This window comes from Amblyomma maculatum, chromosome 1 (assembly GCF_055883805.1).
Source record: "Amblyomma maculatum isolate TAMU_Amacu chromosome 1, ASM5588380v1, whole genome shotgun sequence".
In the NCBI taxonomy this organism is placed as follows: domain Eukaryota; kingdom Metazoa; phylum Arthropoda; class Arachnida; order Ixodida; family Ixodidae; genus Amblyomma; species Amblyomma maculatum.
In genome coordinates, this window is record NC_139344.1 from 297,560,647 (window position 1) to 297,580,681 (window position 20,035).

Below are 20,035 nucleotides of genomic sequence, written 5' to 3' on the forward strand. Positions count from 1 at the left end.
GGGTACATTTCGGTAATAGACCTTATGCAAAATTGCTGCCATCTATTGGCCGCCGCGTGCGTTTCCGCTATGTTCAAGGGTAGCTGCTTTGAGGAGCGGCAAGCGGCATAGGGGGTTGCGCAGCCGGCTGCGTTAATGCTCGTTGTTGCCGATAATATCGACATAATGTTGTGCCCCTTGTATGCAAAATTGAAATAAGGGTGTAGAAGAAAAGAAGCAACAAGTTACATCCCTTGAGCTTTTTTCTTTTTTTTCTTGAGGCTTGTGTTAATCTGCTCTCGCGTGGTTGTCGCGCTAGGCGTACTTTCGATCAACGATGCGCCTGAATTGTAAAATATCTTTAGTGTGCACTGGAAGATTGCAAATCAGTACCCGGTGCTAAGGCAGACGAAATATATCACCCACGGTGTGTTAAATTTGCCTGTAGACTGACTGTGCATCGCCTTTTCACATAAAAGATGTGCAAGAGTGTTGTTCCTGATTTCCTTCTCACCAATTCATCTCAGCTTTTAAGGTTTCATGCATACAAGCTGTCAACAGATTTCGCCCTTATGTATACGTCCAGGTATCCAGATAGAACAGGTTTCGGCACTTCAAAGGCGCCAGACTGCTCTCTTAAATTTCAGTGCGATATTCTAACGTCTTTACACATTCGATTCATCGATGAATTGAATATAGTGGACTACGTCCAGGCTTCAGTTGCTGAGATGCGTTTTCAGAACACGACTTGCAAAAGAAATGACTCTGAGTATATACGTGGCAGCCACTGCCCCTACTGTTTAGCTGCTGTCGTCTACCTCTAGTTCGCATGATTGTTGCTATAGTGATGGCGAGCACCGCGCTGTTTGCTTTTTTTTTTTATTAGTGTGAGATCTTTTTCCGCGAGTTGTGTGAGGTGCATTGAAAAGGAGTTACGCCTTAATTTGGACCACACCAGTTTTCTTTTCTCCCATCCATATCACTGTATAATGCCGTTTCTTCGTTTAACCTTTATGGCGAGCCATGAAAACAGTGTAATGAGGTAGGGATTGAAACTGCCAACCATTTTACACTATCCACAGATCATTTGTAGCGAGCCTTACCGCGCTAAGCAACGAGGTTTGCTACTGCAGCTATCGCAGTAGAAGTAAGAATGAGCGCACACATGTCTTCCAACTTTATTTTGTCTAAAAGTACCCAGCCCTGTACATGTATGCATCACATTTTCTGTATGCCCATTGCTTGGTACATTCTACTACTTCTCTGAATTGCTGCTGGCAAATAATGTTTGTTGTTTTGCAATATGGCAAAAAAAACAAAACAAAACATGCATCACAGCTCCACACTGAAAACATTTGTGTTCTTTCAGGTGTCTTTCAGACTTTGTAAAATATGTTCGGCGGCTATAGAAAGAAAACCGCCATTTAACATTATGTAGGCAGCGTGGACAAGTCAATCGTCTATTATTCTATCATTTTTTGCTTTGAATGTGAACAAATACACGGAAATCACAGCACAAAGCAGACGCAGCTAACGCGACGGCAGCAGCCGTAAGTGCAGCCGACGCACTCAACCCTTGAACATGGCGTCGCGTAGCGCGGTTCGCTGAAAGTCCGATAGATGGCAGCAGTTTTGCATAAGGTCTATTGAGCCCTACTACGGCAGCACAACCGGCAGTCTCGGCCGCCCCGAGCTCCCCTTCACCTGCCATATTGTCCTCCACTTGCTCCAGAAAGTGCAGTAAGCTACACCGGAGAATGGCTACCACCTCTACACAGACAGCACTTCGCCGATGCTAAATCGCCAGCAAATGCCACAGCAGGTCAAGAAAAAGCTGAAAAAGGGCCAAGTGACAGCTTACAGAAAACGAGACTCCTATATGGTACTTGCTTGGTGAGACAAGTGTCAAGTGACTGTTTCTGCCTACAATGTACCTCTGCAACTGACAAGGACACAAGCAGGAGGAAAGAAAGTGACTATGAAGAAACCAATGGTTATATGCGACTACACAGAACACGTGGAGGCAGTTGACCGTGCTTATCATTACTGTGAGAGCTACGCATTTTGTCCAAAGACAATCAAATGGTGGTGAAAGCTTTTTTCTGGCTTCTAGAGATTTCCATTGTCAGTAGCTTTATTTTGAGGCACACAAAGCTGCAGAACCGCAACCTCGTCCAGCAGCTGGTGGGTGACGTGAGGGCTAGAGCCAAGAAGCGGGGCCTGTCTGTGCGGAAGGAGTGCGAGGAACGGCTAGATGGGAGGAGCCATTTCATCTACAAGCTCCTAGGCCAAAACAGCAAGGACTTTGCTGTTTGTAGCGATCGTAAAACAAAAGGAGGCAGGAGAGAAACTTTTTCTGCAGAACCTGCAGTAACAACCCTGGCGTGCACCCACGAGAATGCTTCGAGCAGTATCACACGCTGCACAAATATTGGTAGAGGAGTTACCTGCAGAATGCAGTAGAAAAAATAAATATCCTGCGAGCTTTTCTTCCACAGTTCGTGTTTTTTTTTAGCGGCGCCACAAACTGGCAAAATAGTTTCGGTCCAGGACAGCTGGAAAGTGGATAAAAGTTTTGGACTGCAAAGGGTTAATCTCCAATTCTATTTTTGGGCTTGCCAAGAGGAAATCTGTGCAGTGTTTATAAAGGTTAAAATGCACTGATACACATTTTTGCCTGTCTGGCTTGCATTGCAGGCACTTGTGTGACTTTTACCACTCTTTATGTAACTATGGGCAAGATACTGTTATCCCATTAGAATTGTCCCTGGTCCTTATCACTGCATCTCATGCCTTCAGTGCAATATTTTCCTTGTTCGCGGTGGCAAAGTCTTGTGAAACATTTTTTTGCTATGCACATGAACTAATACCATGGCGGTGAAATGAGGGAGAGCAGAAATAACATTATGTAAATTTGCCTATGTCTTTACATTTGGATTGCACAACGGATGTGTTTCTTTTGTATGTGTGTGCAGAGGGAATAGATTCAGTGCAGGCCTTATTCTGATGGCAGACATTCATGTGTGTTGTGGATTGTGTTGCTTCAAGGAATATTGGTTTTTCAGTTGTTGCTTTGCAGATCTAGCTTTGTTCCAGGAGTGAATGTTGTAACCATATGTTGATTGAAATAAGAACACATGAAAAGTGTGCTGGCTACTGTGCATGCAAAGGTATGTATAAATTGCCGGCTTTCTGCTGGGTGTAGAAGCTATCGATATATGTCCAGTGGCAGATATTGTTCTATGAACATACAGTTGCGGCCATAAGTCCTGGCCTTGCGGAAATGATTCTACTCTTGTAGAAATAAGCCTCCTCAAAATTCTTTATAGTAGTGCTAGGCGAATGAAAATTGTTCTAGGATTTCAAATCTGCTTCACTTATACATGTGTCATGTATAAGCAAAATATCAGTGCTTGCTTGTGCTAGACACAGAGCAGTGCAAAATGGTTTTTCTTTGAATGCATTCCTTTGGTATGTACCATTTTGAGACAATATTACCGATTGCATTGAGATTATCGATGCGGCTAAAATGCTAAAGGAATGAGCGTTTTTGGAGACGTGTGTGAGGCGGCACTTGAGAGGGAGCGTCTGGCTGCTGCAGCAGGCGTCCAAGTCAGGACGACAGTCGGCCCCATCCAGCGGCACATCCACGTCGCCCATTGCCCAGGTGCAACAGAACCAGGCACCAGCACCCGTGTTGGCGCGAGAGTATGCCGCCCAGGAGTACACCAAGATCAGTAACTCCAACCTGGTAACTCATTTTGACTGGCTTTATCAACCTTCTATTTCTTAAGGTTTATTGGAAGATGCACTTGATTTTGCTGCTGGCAGTCTTGTGTGGCAAGTAGCAGCTGAATGGAATATGGTGCAGAAAGCACAGGCTCTGCGTGTACTCAGTGCAATAAGTAGCTTGTGGAGAAAATGTCTGGAAAGCATCTGTTGTGTACTGGTGGCAGGGATATTGTTGCTTTGTAATTAGCTTCTTTTGTTTTTTGTTTTGAACATGACCTTTTGTGCACTGCAGGAAGCGGATTTAGATGCATTCAGAGCTTCGACGTATCGATGAAGCCTATGCACGTGCGGCCTGGGTTAGTTGGGCACTGAAAACCTGGTTGAATATCACTAAGGCTGTCCATTTGTCACTCAGTGTACTGTGCTAACACACCCTTCCATATATTGCACTATAGCTTGTATTACATGTGGAAGAGCTGTAAGTGTTTCACTGTTTTTTTGTCACTATCGGTTTAACCATGTTTACCGTTGTTAGACCACTGTGTCCTGGAAATCCTCTTAGGGTTAGGGATAAAACTACCATAAAAAGTGCAGCTTATATTGAATATGGTGTACAAAGTTATTAGTCAGTTTAGTTTGTATGCATTATGTGTTGGTTGTTTGACTTCTGGCAGTGCCAATAATATGTTTGTAAAGTTTGGTGTTATTTAAAGGTCTGTTGTCATGCGATTATGGGGAACAACTGTTGTCATTTCTGTTCACGTTTAGTAAGGTGTGGTCATTAATATAAGAGCAAATGTATAACCATAATTTGGGAATATGCACACACATATGCACTCACTATCTCTCACACGCATGCACCCACACATAGGTGCGCAGGAATTCTCCAAAACTTCCCAAAATATTTTTCTCGTGACTGCTGTAGGATGTTATCTCTACACTTATTAGTGTCTACCAGGGCAGTGTGTGTAATGACATTCACGTGAACACGCACACACACACACACACACACACACACACACACACACACACACACACACACACACACACACTTGCTACTTCAGCGAATGTGTTAAGAAATTCTTTGAAAAAATGTATTCGAAATGGAAAAAACATTTTCAGGCGCAAACTCTCAGCTATGGCAGATATAATATACCGTGATAAGGCTCCTTATTTTGCAGCTAGTGAGCTAAAACTCACTAACTTTATAATTTTCACAGTTGGATGGTTAGTGCCAGTTGGGTGTTTGAAGTCGGGGAAAAGGCAATGCCCTGTCAGTTTTAAAAAGAAGTCATTTTCTGAAGCGAGGAATCCATTGCTTTTTTTCCACACAAGCGAAACTGAGGGCACAGGAAGTTTTTTGATGTGTGGCACTGAGTGTGTATGTGCCCAATTTGAATGCGTTATGCTATGTCGTGTGCATGCTTTCGCTGCACCGCTTGTTGCAAGATTGCGGTCATTTTCAACTAAGTAGTCATTATTTTTGAGTGCACAGTAGAGCAGGCAGTTCAAATTAGAGGCCAGAATTGTTGCAACTGTTATCAGTGGGCGAGCCTTTTCCAGTAAGCTTCCTGCATGCAAATTGTGCTTCCGTTTGAAAAAAGTGCCGGATCTTCTTGAAGGAATTTTTATTTGCTTTAAAAGCTGATGTGACAGTCTTATTCTCAGCTTCACACTCTCCTTTGACACTAACCACAACATTGTGTTAATAAAGCTAATTAGTTCCTTTTTGTTAATTTGCCAATAGTTAAAAGAGCTTTTTAATGTAAATTATCTGCTGTTGAAGAGTATATTTCTGAAATTATAGTTCTTGTATTTAGAACTTTCTATTTCAAGGAATTTCGAAACTGTTCACTAAAATGTCCGGTGTACTGATTATTGCTATAGTCGGATGCAACTTAAGAACAGAGTAGCAAATACCCATCAAAGGAGGCCCTCCATCCAATGGTGCCGGCCTGTTGCCTGGGACGTGGTGGTTAACTACGTAGCGTGAAACAGTAGTGAATACTATATTCGAGGACAACATTCTGTGGCTCTGCTGAGACGGGTGGTAGGGAAGATCAGGTGACGGGATTTTGACCTAGTCCTATAGAGAATGGGTCCTACTGACAGTCTCTCCCTTCACACCACCGCACCCCTACTCTTAACGGCACGGTAAAAAAGGTATGTCTCTACCTAGCTTTTTCTACCTATCTTCCGCTGTAGCACTACAGAATAAGCTGCCTGCAAGGTTAACCACATCGATCACGGTCGATGCCATTGGATGGAGGGCCTCTTTTGATGGGTATTGGCTGCTCCGTTTTTGAGTTGTATCAGACTTTAGTAACTAACCCAAGATTTCAAATATGAAAGGCACTTTGTGTGCAAACCGATCTGCATGCATGATGTTGACACTCACGTAACTTGGGCCATTTTTTGTTTTCCCCCTCAACTAATTATCTGTAATTGTTGAACTGTTGAAATATTGGTTGCGAACTCAAGGCGTTACACGTAAAGTTGTAGAGCACCATCTGAAACCTCTTATTAAATTGTTTTTTGCACAATGTTTTTTCTTGCATTGCAAAAAAGCCTGCAAGATAGGAAAAAAGCCATACGATGGGTCGTGTGCAGACTACTATTGTGCTTCTCTCAAGCGTGTGATAGATGGACAAAGTCTGCTGCAACGTAACTGGCCATGGTAAAGCGACAGTTTGTACACTGGTTGTAGGTATCTGAGCCTCCTGCTTTTGATGCATGATTGCCCAAATGAATGCTCCTGACCAAGCATTCTTTCTTCACAGCAGAATCAAAAGCCTACTTTCTTGTTTTTCACTGTCTTGGGTGCTCTGCCAGCCATTGGCGCCGTCATCTGACATGAGTCCTAATTACCTACTGCTTGCTTAACACCCAGTTGCTTTGCCTTGGCCACAGTCACACCTTGTTCATCTGTCACATGCTTGAGAGCAGTCATATGGCCTTGTCACGCTTGGGGTCTGTAACCGGCCCACCTTGGAGTTCTTTCAAAACATCTGCAACCAATATTTTAAGTAAGTAAACATAATTAATCAGTTAAGGGGAAATAAAAGCTACTCCAGGCTAGTGCCAAGATCATGCATCCGGTTGAATTCGTGCCCGAAGCCCCTTTCATTTTTTGAACCGCGCGCGCTCATGCACGCACGCACACACACACACACACACACACTTAGTATTGTTATTATTATTATTATTTTATATGTGATGGGCAAATGTGCTTGCTCAAGGAAATGGATAATAGTTTTACAAGGTACACTGTAGTTTCCTCGGAAAAATTTCGTGTACCATAAGAGGTGGAACATCTGGAGCACTGCTGCATGCACACTGGCTTCTCTTTTTGACTGTGCTTGAAAGCAGTACATGTAACATAAAGGGCGTGCCCATATTGATTCTGGCTGTGGGGAGCTGCAAGTTGATCTGACAGTGCCACTTCCACTCCCCGTGTCACACAGTTGAGGGAGGCTTTTGAATTGCATGATTGGGACACTAGCATTGTCTGAAACTTTGCTGCATGCTGTGCATGCGCATACACGTGTGTGTCAGTAAAGAGCAGTGACTGTGGGAATAGCCTGACTGTGTCTCATATGGAAAAGCATTGCCATTGCTGTTCATATACAGGGGGATCTTCTGTAATTGTTTACAAGCTTGTATCTAAAACTACAAGAGTTTGTGCAGTCTCTACAGGTTGGTTTTACAGAAAGGCAGACATCGTGTGATAGGGCTTAATGATTAGGAGAGTAATCAAAAGCGGCAGTCTACTGCCGGAGACAAGTATACAAATATTGGCATATTCTAGTAGATCATACCACTTGGTGGCAGTATCGAGGGAAGAACTCTTGGTTTAATTTATATTTTAAATTGGTCAAGGAATAGTGGTGCCATACTGTGTGCTTTCATTGTTATTAAAGGGGTAGGGACACCAAATTTTTGTGCTGTACTTTTGCGTTGTATTTTCGCGTTGTAAATAGTGTGTAGCGATACTGTGGCATAGAGCTTGATGTTAGCAGCCCAAAATCGCTTTAAATTATTATCGTATTATTAGCATGCAGCAGTTCCGGTTCCGGTTTGTAGTTGCCAGGTTTTTACTTGACGTCAAGAAACAGAAGACATAACATTGAAATGTCATATGGCTAAAAACTCGTGATATCAAGGAGCAGGAGCTTATATTTAGTTCACTACAGTCAACTGCATTCGTAAACATGTTTGCTTCGTTTTGGCGATCCTGTCATGCCGCGCCAACACGAAATATTTGGAAACATGCCGTTGTCGCCTGCGAACAGCGGTCGCGAACTTGCTCTCCGACAGCTACTTGCTCGTAGCAGTGCGGATGTGGGCTGCTCGCTTCGCTACAGTATTGCCCAAATTCCAATACTATGTGAGCGGCTGGGAAAAATTAAAAAGCAGGAGTGGCTTTGGCTCTGAAGCAGCGCACGTAAATGCTCGTGAGTATATAGTTTGAATCGCACTGATCGAGGCTCTCCTTGCATGCGTCGTTTTGAGCGCCGCTTCATGTATGCGAATCTGGTGATCGTTTAGAGAAAATTCACAAATTTTATTGAATGAAAACAGTCGAGTATAGTTTTGGCATTAGTGAACTGAAATCGACAATTGCTTACATCGCAGGACGTGCGTAAAATCACCACGAAGTGCCGGTGTGACCCCGGTGCGCCGAGCAGTGCTGCAAGTGGCCCGAAACAGTCATCGGCTATACTTGGGGAGGGAACAATTATGCCGATTGAGGATAGTCTCCATACACTTATTTTATTATGAGATAGGCTCCCTGTAGTAAAGTGGTGATGAAAGACGAACCTTTATTACAGCGTTAAGTCATTGACCCGTTCCGAGTGCCATCTGGCGGAACAGACTAGGCCTAGTGACAATAGGGCAGGCAGAGAGCAGTGCAGTTCATCGCCCGGCGCGCCCGCGGGAGGCTTCGTTGCCGAAGGCTCCGCACTTGTGCAGGCATGCTACTGTTGCACGAGTATAGCAGGCAGTCCTGGTAACATTTGTCTTTTCTGGTAAAAAGCCAAGGAGTGCTACACTGCCTCACTGCTGCGCCGCCGGCCACTCCGGTTTCGGCTACGGCAACCGACAACGTCTGCCAACCATTGCCGCGTCGTCGGCTGCAGCCTTAGAAAATTTTAGTGAATGATTATTAAGCATAATTTTGGAATGATTATTAAGTATAATTTTGGCTACAGTGAGCTGCAGTGCTATCCATGCGTTTGAACGCTATGGGTGCAAAAGAACAGCCGAAACGAGCTAACAGCAGCATCGTCTCTTGCGTCTGATGCAATGACGCCACAAATACTTGATTATGGTTTTTTCAGTGATTCTACGTCACAGTCAATGCGCTAGTGATAGGTCCAGAATGCAAGAGCGAGCATTTCCACTAACTTTAGAAAGGAATTCAAATATTTTCTACGCTTCCCTCGAGTCTAACACTCGACTTTGATGGTCTTCAAACACAAAGGAAGCGCGTGACAAGCTTTGCACAACCTTGTAATATGGTGTCTCTACTCCTTTAACTGGTACCTGCTCGGGGTGTCTCAATGAATATACTACGTTATATTACTATCCCGCAGTATCATACAGACAGATATCAACTAAAAGCAGTTTACTTTTCTTCAGTAAGTTGGAGCTACTTTTATTCTTCAATCTTGCTTGATTTGCTTTTAAAGTGCTTTCACAATGGAGAATCGCACAACTAAAGATGGTGCTAGACTTGTAGTAGCGCTGCCATCGACAGCGCAGCGATGGTAGCACTACTCGGGCAAAAATGGCGGATTGTATCTGTGTTATATATCACCGGGTTTTTTAAGTTTATTCTTTTCAATTTATGCAAATCTAACTTAGTACTCTCAGTTATAGCGTTATCAAAATCTGTGCATCTTAGTTATGACAGTGGTATGGTATCTGTGTTAGGTATCACTGGGTTTATTAAGTTCATTCATTTCATTTTATTCAAATCTAGGTTAGTGCTCTCAGTTATAGCGTTACCAAAATCTGTGCATCTTAGTTAAGACAGTGTGGCAGTCTTTTTGATAGAGGTACATAGTTACTATGCTAACTGTATGTCGTGCCCATGGTGTCATGTGCCAGTGTTTGCAGACGCAGTCTACCATATGGAAAAATTGAGTTTTAAATTTTTCTGCTGTATCTCTCAGTTGCACAGCCGGGTATTCGTTAAGTTGGCGGGTATTCGTTAAGTTGGCGATGGCGCTTTTGAATAAAGAGGAAAAATTATTGAAGAAGTCAGTAGACTGTCTCTTCAACTTCAATTAACTAATCAACTTCATTATTTTTCACTTTAAGGGCAAATATTGTAGTGAGAAATTGAAAGCTGTCAACAGCAAAGGCACGCCTCATTTTAACATTTTCTTAATCGGCTTTGTGGTTCGAATTATCGAAGGTCAAAAATACACATTGTAATGCTCATTTAGTTGGCTTTCTGGCAATGCACTGTTATAAAATGGCGCCTGTCGCAATTCTTATGCCTCAAATACAGATGTCTGTGTGTATTAGGTAGTGATGAAGTGTTAACATTGTTTTGGCAAAGTACCATGCCTAACATCATCATTATATAATTATGTAATGTGGGAAAGCCAGCTAGCTCTATTGAGAATTGCCTGCCTGCCTGCCTGCCTGCCTGCCTACCTGCCTCAAGTGCGCATTTTTGACATTAGGTATATCGATCCACACTGCCAATTAAGGAAGTTTAAAATGGAGCTCATCTTTGATGTTGACGGCCTATTTTGCAATATATTATTTTCCTTTAAAAATGAAAATATGGAAGTTGGTTAGTTAATTTTAGTTGTCTTATCATCAATCTGTGTCCAGTGTGTGATGTCTGCCTTGCTGTAAAACCACTCTGCACCTACTGCACAGCCTTTTTTTTTTTTTTTTTTAAATAAAAATGCTTGTAAATCGTTAAATGGTCATCCTGTAGATAGGCCAATTCATATTGTACCAAAGCATCGAGCAGCCTGCCGCAAATGACTGCTGCTTTTCTGTGTCTGGCGGAGAGAGGGCTTGCTGCATGGTTGTGTGCACTCCTTAGCCGTGCAGTTTTAACTAATGGCAGACTACAAACCTCAAATTACAATGATAATATGTCTGAGCTCTTCTGCCATTTGTAACTATGGTATGTCAAAGAAAATCGTCTTTTGTCATGCAGTGGTCATCCAATACATTAGTCTGTAGTCTGTTAGATAATACTGTACCTTATTATTTTATTTCCCATGTTCAAGCTCTTTAGACGCATTCTTTATTTTAAAATAACTGACTCAAGTTGAGACTGCGAAGCTTCTCCCACCGGCAGCGATCCCCATGTTGAAATGCTTGTTGATGCCTGTTTCAAACCGACAGTTGGCTGCTTCTGTGCCGGCTTCAGTAAGTTGCCGATACACTGTACTGTGCTTATAGACCAGCATGACACCTGGTGACTGTAGTAACAAGTAGTCCGGGAGTGCCTGGGACTGAAAATCGAATGTACCCAGTATACAGTGTTATACGTTGTTGGAGCTGGCCAGCTCGTGCGCCTTTCCTACTCTGGCGCCGACGTGCACCTAAATTCTGTCCAGAGATGCCGCTGTTTCCTAGGTTAAAAGCACTAATAGAGATTGAAAAGCTGTTTGCAGTAACCGCGGTTAGTGGCATGACTCTGGTTTGGTCCGCCACATTGGTTTACTGCGGCTTCGTGTAACCGCGGTTGATGCTGCTTGGGCACAGTACATGCAGCAGCTCCGCTGCTTGCCAGATCAGCAAGCAGAAAATGAAAATTGGAGTTGGTTGGCATAAGATGCTAAGTTGCAGCTAGTGCTTCTTGTCACCGTGTTTTGCTGTAGTTGTGCTTCCATTGATTGCAGCTGCAGGGCAAGTTCTTGCTGCCCCCCGTGCGGCATCAGGACATGCACAAGATCTGCCTCATCATTGACTTAGACGAGACATTGGTCCATAGCTCATTCAAGGTGAGGCCTCTTCTTTCTTGCTAGCTGTGTCACAAATGTGCCCCTTCGCAGCCCATCAGCAATGCCGACTTCGTGGTGCCGGTGGAGATTGACGGCACAGTACACCAGGTGTACGTCCTGAAGAGGCCTTATGTGGACGAATTTTTGCAGCGAGTTGGCGATGCCTACGAATGTGTCTTATTCACAGCCAGCCTTGCAAAGGTAAGGTCCTAGTGTCTAAATTGAGGGGAGGAGGCATACACTAGCTATACGGATGAGCATGTGCGCAGCAGAGGGGTATGTGCCCTCAATTTTATTTTCAACAAAAGTGAATTCACATAGCCGCTAAAATGCCTTGCTCATTATGCGAATAAATATTCAGTTTTTTTGAGGAAATTTCATAATTCCAACATTGGATAATTGCAACTTTTTTCACGATCCTGGGAAGTTTGAATTAACAAGCTTTTACTGTAAAGACTCAGTACAGTACCGTAAACGCACTTTCTCACCAGAACAGGATTATGCCGCCCTGCTGTAGTAATTGGGTGAAACCTCCTATGATTGCTCCGATGAACCTCCGCCCTTCAGTCCCCAGCGGCTGCAAAGCAATTGACCATGGCAGCAGTCAGACATTTGACACAGCGGAGGGTGCTAAGAATGTGGCTCCGGACAGACCATCATTGGAAACTCACCCTGGCAACGTTTAATGCTAGAACCCTAGCTAGTGAAGCTAGTTTAGCAGTCCTCATCGAGTAACATGCGGGCATGAAATAAGATGTCATAGGGCTTAGTGATGTTAGAAGGCCAAATGAGCCATATACTGTACTGATACAAGATAGTCAAAGTAGCAGAGTTCTATACTGACCTATACAGTGGCCAAAGTAGGACAATAATGAGATTGGCAGTAGTGAGGAACAATTGGACGTTTCGCCAGTAACAATGCACGAGCTTAAGAAAGCTTTGGGAGGTGTGAAAAGGGGTAAGGCAGCTGGGGAGGATCAGGTAACTACCGATTTGTTGAAAGACTGAGAGGAAATCGTGCTCGAAAAATTGGCCACCGTGTATACACACTGCCTGTGGGGACATCGTTGGTACCGGAATCACAGAAGACCGCTAAGATTATCTTAATACATAAGAAAGGGGACTCTAAAGAACTTGAAAATTACTGACCAATCGGCTTACTGTCTGTTACGTATAAGGTATTTACTAAGGTAATCTCTAATAGAATCAGGACAACCTTAGACTGCAATCAAGCAAAGGATCAAGCAGGTTTTCGGAAAGGGTACTCTACTATCAATCACATTCATACTATCTACCAGCTGATAGGAAAATGCCCAGAATATAACCAGCCCTTATACATAGCACTGATTGATTACGAAAAAGCATTTAACTTGATCGAAACCTCGGCAGTCATGCAGCCATTGCGAAATTCAGGGTGTACATGAGCCGTAAATGAAAGTAATGGAAGATATATATAGTGGCTGCACAGCAACCACAGTTCTGCGTAAAGAGAGTGATAAAATTCCCATAAAGAAAGATGTTAGGCAAAGAGACACAATCTCTCCAGTTCTATTCACAGCTTGCTTAGAGGAAGTATTCGGAGGTTTCGGAGCAGTTAGGGATAAGGGTTGGTGGATAATAGCTCACTAATCTGCGATTTGCTGATAACATTGCCTTGCTGAGTAACTCGGGGGATGAACTGCAACGATTGATTGATGACCTAGAAACGAAAAACAGAATGATAGGCCTAAAAATCATTGTGCAGAAGACTAAGATAATATTCAACATCCTCGGGAAGGAACAGCAATTTACATTAGGTAGCGAAGCACTGGAAGTAGTAGGCGAGTATGTCTGCTTAGGACAGGTAGTAACCGCAGATTTGTACCATGAAAGAGAAATAACAAGGAGAATAAGATTGGGATGGAGCGCATTTGGCAAACGCTCTCAGATTATTGGGCACGAGGACATACTGTGGCGCCACCTCTCGGAAGCGGCCGCATGACGAAGTAAATGAAATAACGCACGTTGAACGGCTGCTGTAGGATGCTTCCCTAGGCAGTTAGTGCCGCGTTAGCATGGCGTTCATTTATTTATTTAATATACACCTTGGTCTGGGCCTCTATAAGCTTATTTTGTGGCATGAGACCCAGTCATTCGGCAAAAAAGCACTTCACAGAATCTCAGTTATCAAAGTTGGCGAGCTTTCGTGCTACGACGACGCACATTGGCTGCAGCATTTCTGCTGTTATGGAAACATAAAAAGTGCAACCGAAGCCACCACACGACCAGTCAGATGTAAGCAGTCGGTAATGGGATTCCTGTGCAAGAGCAGAGAACTGTCAGGAGCCTGACAGATGTTGAGCACCTTCGCATAGCACCTTCGGCCGAAGTGCACCGTTCGCCTGCTTCCTTGAACCAAGTTTGACTGCGGGGATGAAATGGATTAATTTTTTTAGCAAGTGTGAAGATGTGCTCCACGCAGCGAATTCTTGCGCACTGACATACAGTCATTGGCACTCTTGGTTGGAGCGGATATTTGTTTTTCATGCGCACAGTAGTTTCTTATTTTTACGCATACCTCGATCAGCCCATCACAACATGCATGCTCAAATGCTCTATCTTTCGTTTATTCATGGACTCTGTCATTTTAAACCACTACTGAAAACGCTGCCTGAGATAGCTCACCATGCATACCGCTGCCCGAGGCGGCAGAATCTTCTAGTTCACTTCACTGAAACTTCCGTGTCAACGTCTTCATTCAGAATAATTTGGCACCTTCTGGCCTTCGCACGATCCCTCTTTTCTTTGGGAGGGTACTGCTCCATGAAGGAGCCAGTATCTTTTCCATCTTCACAAGCTTCACAAGTTATATAAACTCAAATTAAAATGCGCTCGCTGTTTCTTCTGCCACTCACCAAACTTTTAGCGCCAACTCTATGGACAAAATTTCACTAGCTGAAATGTCTGCAGCGCACATCATGAGAATGATCACTTGCTGATTTGCCCATTCAAATTTTATCTAAGGAAGGAGAATTATGTGAGCTTATGTTTCGGGTAGTGATTGGAGCCTGGGGCGGTATTACAGAACTGCGTTCAGTTGGCGTTCAATTTCGGAACGCTGTGTGATTGGTTGGAAGCACTTCAGCTCAATGCCTCGAAACTGAACGCTTTTACGTCACAGCACCTTCTGCGAGGCTTTGAGCGGAAGTGCTTCCAACCATTTACAGAGCATTCAGAATTGAACGCGAACTGAACACAGTTTTGTAATACCGCCCCTATGTCGGGTTCTCTCGCTTACGTCCGGGTACAGAGCAGTAACGGACCGTAGTAACAGCTTAAATAAACTTCAGTAGCCTCAGTAACGATGCAAGATGTAAAAGTGCAAGGCTGGCACTCTATATCAACCCAAACTACAAAAATAAATGTGAGTATTAGCTTTTAAAACGCACAAATTCAACCGAGCGTCTGCTTCAGCAGCAGTAAGAGGAGTCACCTGATCCCACTTCCTTCCCTACGTCGACACTAGCGCCGTTCGCTCCAATGGTGACGCTCGTGCCCAATGACTAGCAGCTTACCGGTATCGCTCAAGAGGAAAGTATACAACAGTTGCATCTTACCTTTACTCACCTATGGGGCTGAAACGTGCAGGCTAACAAAGAGGGTTCTACTTAAGTTGAGAACAACGCAGATGGCTATGGAAAGAAAAATGGTAGGGATAACGCTAAAAGATAGGAAATGTGATGAGTGGGTCAGAGGAAATGTGATGAGTGGGTCAGGGAAATAACTCAAGTCACTGACATTCTAGTGGAAATCAAGGAGAAGAAATGGGCATGGGCAGGACATGTAGCGCGAAGAAAGGATAACCGATGGTCGCCTAGGGCAACCAACTGGATTCCAAGGGAAGGAAACCATAGCCTGGGGTGGCAGAAAGTTGGTTGGGCGGATGAGGTTAAAAGTTCGCAGGGTCAAGTGGATGCAGCTAGCACAGGACCGGGTTAAGGGGGGACCCGGATCTTTGGGATCGAAAATCGTCCCAAAAACCGAATTTTCAGTTTCCATTTTTGTGATCCTGATACGTTTCCACACCTATCTGCAAATTTCGGTGCAAAAATACCGCATATTCATTGCCCTAGACGATCTTAAATAACCGAGTACCCGAGCGCGGCCCTTTAAATTGAGGACAAATCATGCCTGATTTCCGCTGCGTGTAATTCGGGAGCACTGGGGTCCTTCGGCCCTATGGTCTTGTTCGAAACGTCGCATTTCTGACTTTTTTTCTAGTCAAGCGTCAACACTGTGCATGTGATGGTTGTGATGAGCAACCACAAAAAGAACACGCAGCGCAGGTTCTCATTGGCCAGTCAGGGCACATGACCAGTATGGTGGGTGATGGTTTTCTCAAATGGAGTGGGCAGCCATGGGGATCTGAACAAAAACTCCATTTTGCCAAGGCTTCTCCGACGTGCATCTCGCCATGCCTGTAGGCCCGACGAAGTTCCGCTCGAAAAATTGTATGGACGGAAGCGAAGAAAAACGAAGAAGTGCGCAAATGAGTCAAGCCCACTGGAACGCGCAGCGGATGCTCGACAACCCGATGTGGACTTGAAATCACTGCAAGAATCCAACGCTTCGCCGGCTCCGCAGGACCACATCGACAGCGCGTCGTTTTGTGGCGACTCCGGCCGCCTAAGAATGGATACAGCACTCGTGACAGCCAGTGAACTGGAAGAAGTAAGTGCCTGCGAAAAAGCTGCACTCGGAAAGCTGGATTCGACGCCTGCCACAAAAAGGAAGCTCCAGTGCTTTCAGGCTACTACCGTGGAAGCGTTGGTCGCGTCAGCTGCGCAGTATACTGTTGTGCATCTCGCCACAATGGACGTTCTCCGTGTTGCGGCGTGCAAAGTGTGCCGTAGTGGCTTGAAGTTAGTGCAAGGCGATCGTGACTACGGCCTCGCTACTAAGTTGACATTGGTTTGCGAGACCTGCGGTGAAGTTGCCTCAGAATGGAGCTTGCGGAGGGCCTTGAAGTTGACATTGGTTTGTGAAACCTGTGGTGAAGTTGCCTCAGAATGGAGCTCGCGGAGGGTGGAGACCGAGAAGCAGTGCAACCCCTTCGAAATTAATATACTCGCAGGACGAGCAATGATCTCGACTGGCAATGGCCAAACAGCCATGAACAATATATTTGCCACTATGGGATTGTCCGGCTGCGGCAGGCATATAAAAACATTTCAGGGCCACCTCAAAAACATGCTTAGGCCTGCTGCAGTGCTAGCGGCCGAGGTCGCTATGGAGCAGAGCGCACACGAAGTGACTAAGCTCTATGAGGAACTGTGCTTTGGGCACCGCGACAACATCGCCGTGGGATGACGCGCGGTCACTCTTCACACATTAGTGTTGGTGCCGTCATAGAGTTATTTACAGGCCACGTGCTCGACTATGTACCGTATTTACTGTCAAAAATTGGATTTTTTTTTCCTCTCATAATCATTGCACCATCAATGTTACCACCGCGAGAGTCGTCTGCTAGTAGTAACAAACGCCATCTTTGGAGCGCTACTCCTAGCTGGCCTCATTTGCACGCACTACCAGGGTGTCGAACCGGAATTTTTTTGGGTTCGGTTCGGGTTCACGCCTTTCAGGTTCGGTTTTGGCTCCGGAGACATTTCGTTACGGTTCTCAACCTTGTCCGAACCGGTTCAAACGGGTTCAAAATTTTTTAATACTAAGTTTTATTTCCTATTTCAGTAATAACAAAAGGTGAACATTCATATAGTAATCTGTCTGATGTTTTTGTCGTCAGATATGACTCGCTGCAATTGGTTGTACCGCCCTCAAAGAAATGTTTACAATGAGTGATTGATGATTAGAGAAGGATGGGGAGAAAATAATGATTATTTTCATTGCCACATAACCAAGTGAAGCTGTCACGCTCCCAAATGTCGAAGAAAATAATTTTTCCTGCTGCGCTTTACAGGTACACAAACTTTCACAAATTTTAGTTTAGAGCGAAGCCTCTACTGTGACATGTACAACAATGTTTCGTCCGGCTGCCAAGGCCGAACCAAGCACACACCCAAAGGTTGATGAGGTTCCGACTTCTAGTTCTGTGACAATAAGTAAAACCTCGTTAATTCAAACTCTGTTAATTCGAACTTACGGTTATTTCGAACTGACGCTCGGGTCCCGGCATGGCCCTATGTATTTTAATAGGAGAAAACGCACGATAATTCGAATTAACCGTTGTGGATACTGGCATGTTCGAACTAGGAGCCCGTGGCTCACACAGCTCCTCGCAGACAGACGTTGGCCCATACCGTCTACAATGCGCAGAAAGATTACTAAAGACGCAAAAAACAAAATCTTTCAAATCTGCCCGCGCGCGCTAGACGAGGTGCGCACTCGACAGTCACAGCGAGCATTCCGGTGGATGCCATAGCAGGTTTTCGCTGCCAGGTGCCGCCAGGCTCCATCACATCAACGGTCCGGCGCAAGCCGTTGCAGGTTTTGACTGCACCGCGGTTGCTGGGTGCGCTTTTGACAAGCCTTTTTTCTTTTTGTCCTGCGGTCGCGTTGTGTGCACAACGCAGTTGTCGGTGTCGTGCATTTGTTCGTGCCGCGGTGGTCCAAGTTTTACCGTTTTCGTTGCCTCACCGCTTTGCCAGCGACGACTCATCGATTGTGACAGCCATGGCAAACCGCGGTAAATACACGGCAAAGGACCACAAGGCGAAAATGGAGATTTTGAGTGAGGTGGAACGTGGTGTCCTATCCAAGACTGATATTGTGAGCCTTCTGTGGACCTTCTTTCATTTGTACATGCCATCATCATCTTCTTTCATTTGTACATACCATCATCATCGTCCCGCGGCGCCGGCTCTGGCGCGTGCCTGGGTTGGTGACCGGATTAAAACGCTAGACAAGGCTTCGCTGTCCTTGCCGCCACGACCTCGCCGTCTTGACCTAGCCTTCTTCCACAATATAGCCAAAAAGTATGACATCAAGAAGAGCACGCTGTCAACGTATCTCAGGAACAAGGAATCGATCAGTGCTGCCTTTCGTAAAGACGTTATGGAGCCCTCTCGCAAAAGGCTACAGACGTCGGCCCATCCCGAAGTGGAGTGTGCCGTAATGGCATGGATAAAAGAAGTTCGCAGCCGGAACATTCCGTTAACCGGGCCCATAATTGCTGCGAAGGCTGCAGTCTTTGCCAGCCAAATGGGCATCAGCGAGTTCGGCGCGTCGGAAGGCTGGCTGTCTCGTTTCAAGGCGCGTCACGGGCTGACATTTAGAAACGTTTGTGCGGAGTCAGCTGAAGTCGACAAGGAAACGTGTGAACAGTGGGTCTCCAGTGAACTGAAGGAACTCCTCGCTGATTATGCACTCAGCGATGTATTTAATGCTGACGAGACTGTGCTGTATTTCAAATTGCTCCCCGACAAGACCGTCACTTACAAAGGCGACACTTGTGCTGGCGGAAAGAGAAGCAAAGAAAGAATCACCGTCATGATGTGCGCAAATGCGACGGGCACGGAACGATGCCGCATGCTGGTGATCGGCAAGGCAGAGAAGCCTCGCTGTTTTAAAGGCATCAAGACGCTTCCTGTTGATTACACCGCAAACAAAAAGTCGTGGATGACACGGGAAATTTTCACCGACTGGCTGGGCAAGCTAGACAGGAAATTTGCTGCACAGAACAGGAATGTTCTCATGTTCGTGGACAGCTGTACAACTCATTGTGACGTGAGTGGACTGACAGCAATCTGCTTGGCATTTTTGCCTAAAAACACTTCTGTGCTCCAGCCTATGGATCTTGGAGTTATTCAGAACTTAAAAACGCTATACAGGTGCCACCTCCTAGAGAGACATCTTCTTTGTTTGGACAGTGGCAAGTCGTACGACATCGATTTGCTTGGAGCTGTCCACATGCTGGCATCATCGTGGAAAATACCGTCAAGCCGGAAACTATCAAAAATTGTTTCCGCAAGTGTGGCTTCGGTGACGCCCCAGAAGCATGCAGCGCTGAGGTAGCGGAGGCTTCGTCTGATGATGACTCCGTCGTGCTCGACCGTGGCTACGCGGCTTTGTCGGAGGGCGTCGCCTTTGAAGCCTACGTTGACGTTGACAACGGGGTGGAGACGTCTCGGCCCTTGAGTGATGAGGATATAATCGCGGCTGCATGTGCTCCACAGGGCTCACGGGTGGCGAACACGGCTGAAAGCGATGAAGAGTCCGACGAAGGCGACGATCCGGTGCCACCCCCTAGTGCATGTGAAGTAGTGTCTGCGCTCGATCTCGCTGCACGATACTTCTCCGCCGATGAGAATTCGGATCCTGCGCTGGAACTCTTGGGCAAGCTGCAG

At 45.2% G+C, this 20,035-nt stretch overlaps 1 protein-coding gene across 1 annotated transcript in view; it reads left to right on the plus strand.

The window, feature by feature from the left end:
• Nucleotides 1-20,035, plus strand: part of LOC146206858 (carboxy-terminal domain RNA polymerase II polypeptide A small phosphatase 1-like) — a 136,629-nt gene that overhangs the window by 49,086 nt on the left and 67,508 nt on the right. Inside the window, exons 4-6 of the mRNA XM_084575832.1 lie at nt 3,581-3,730; nt 11,592-11,693; nt 11,745-11,894. Of these exons, the coding sequence (XP_084431958.1) occupies nt 3,581-3,730; nt 11,592-11,693; nt 11,745-11,894 (402 nt within the window). The remainder of the gene's footprint in view (nt 1-3,580; nt 3,731-11,591; nt 11,694-11,744; nt 11,895-20,035) is intronic.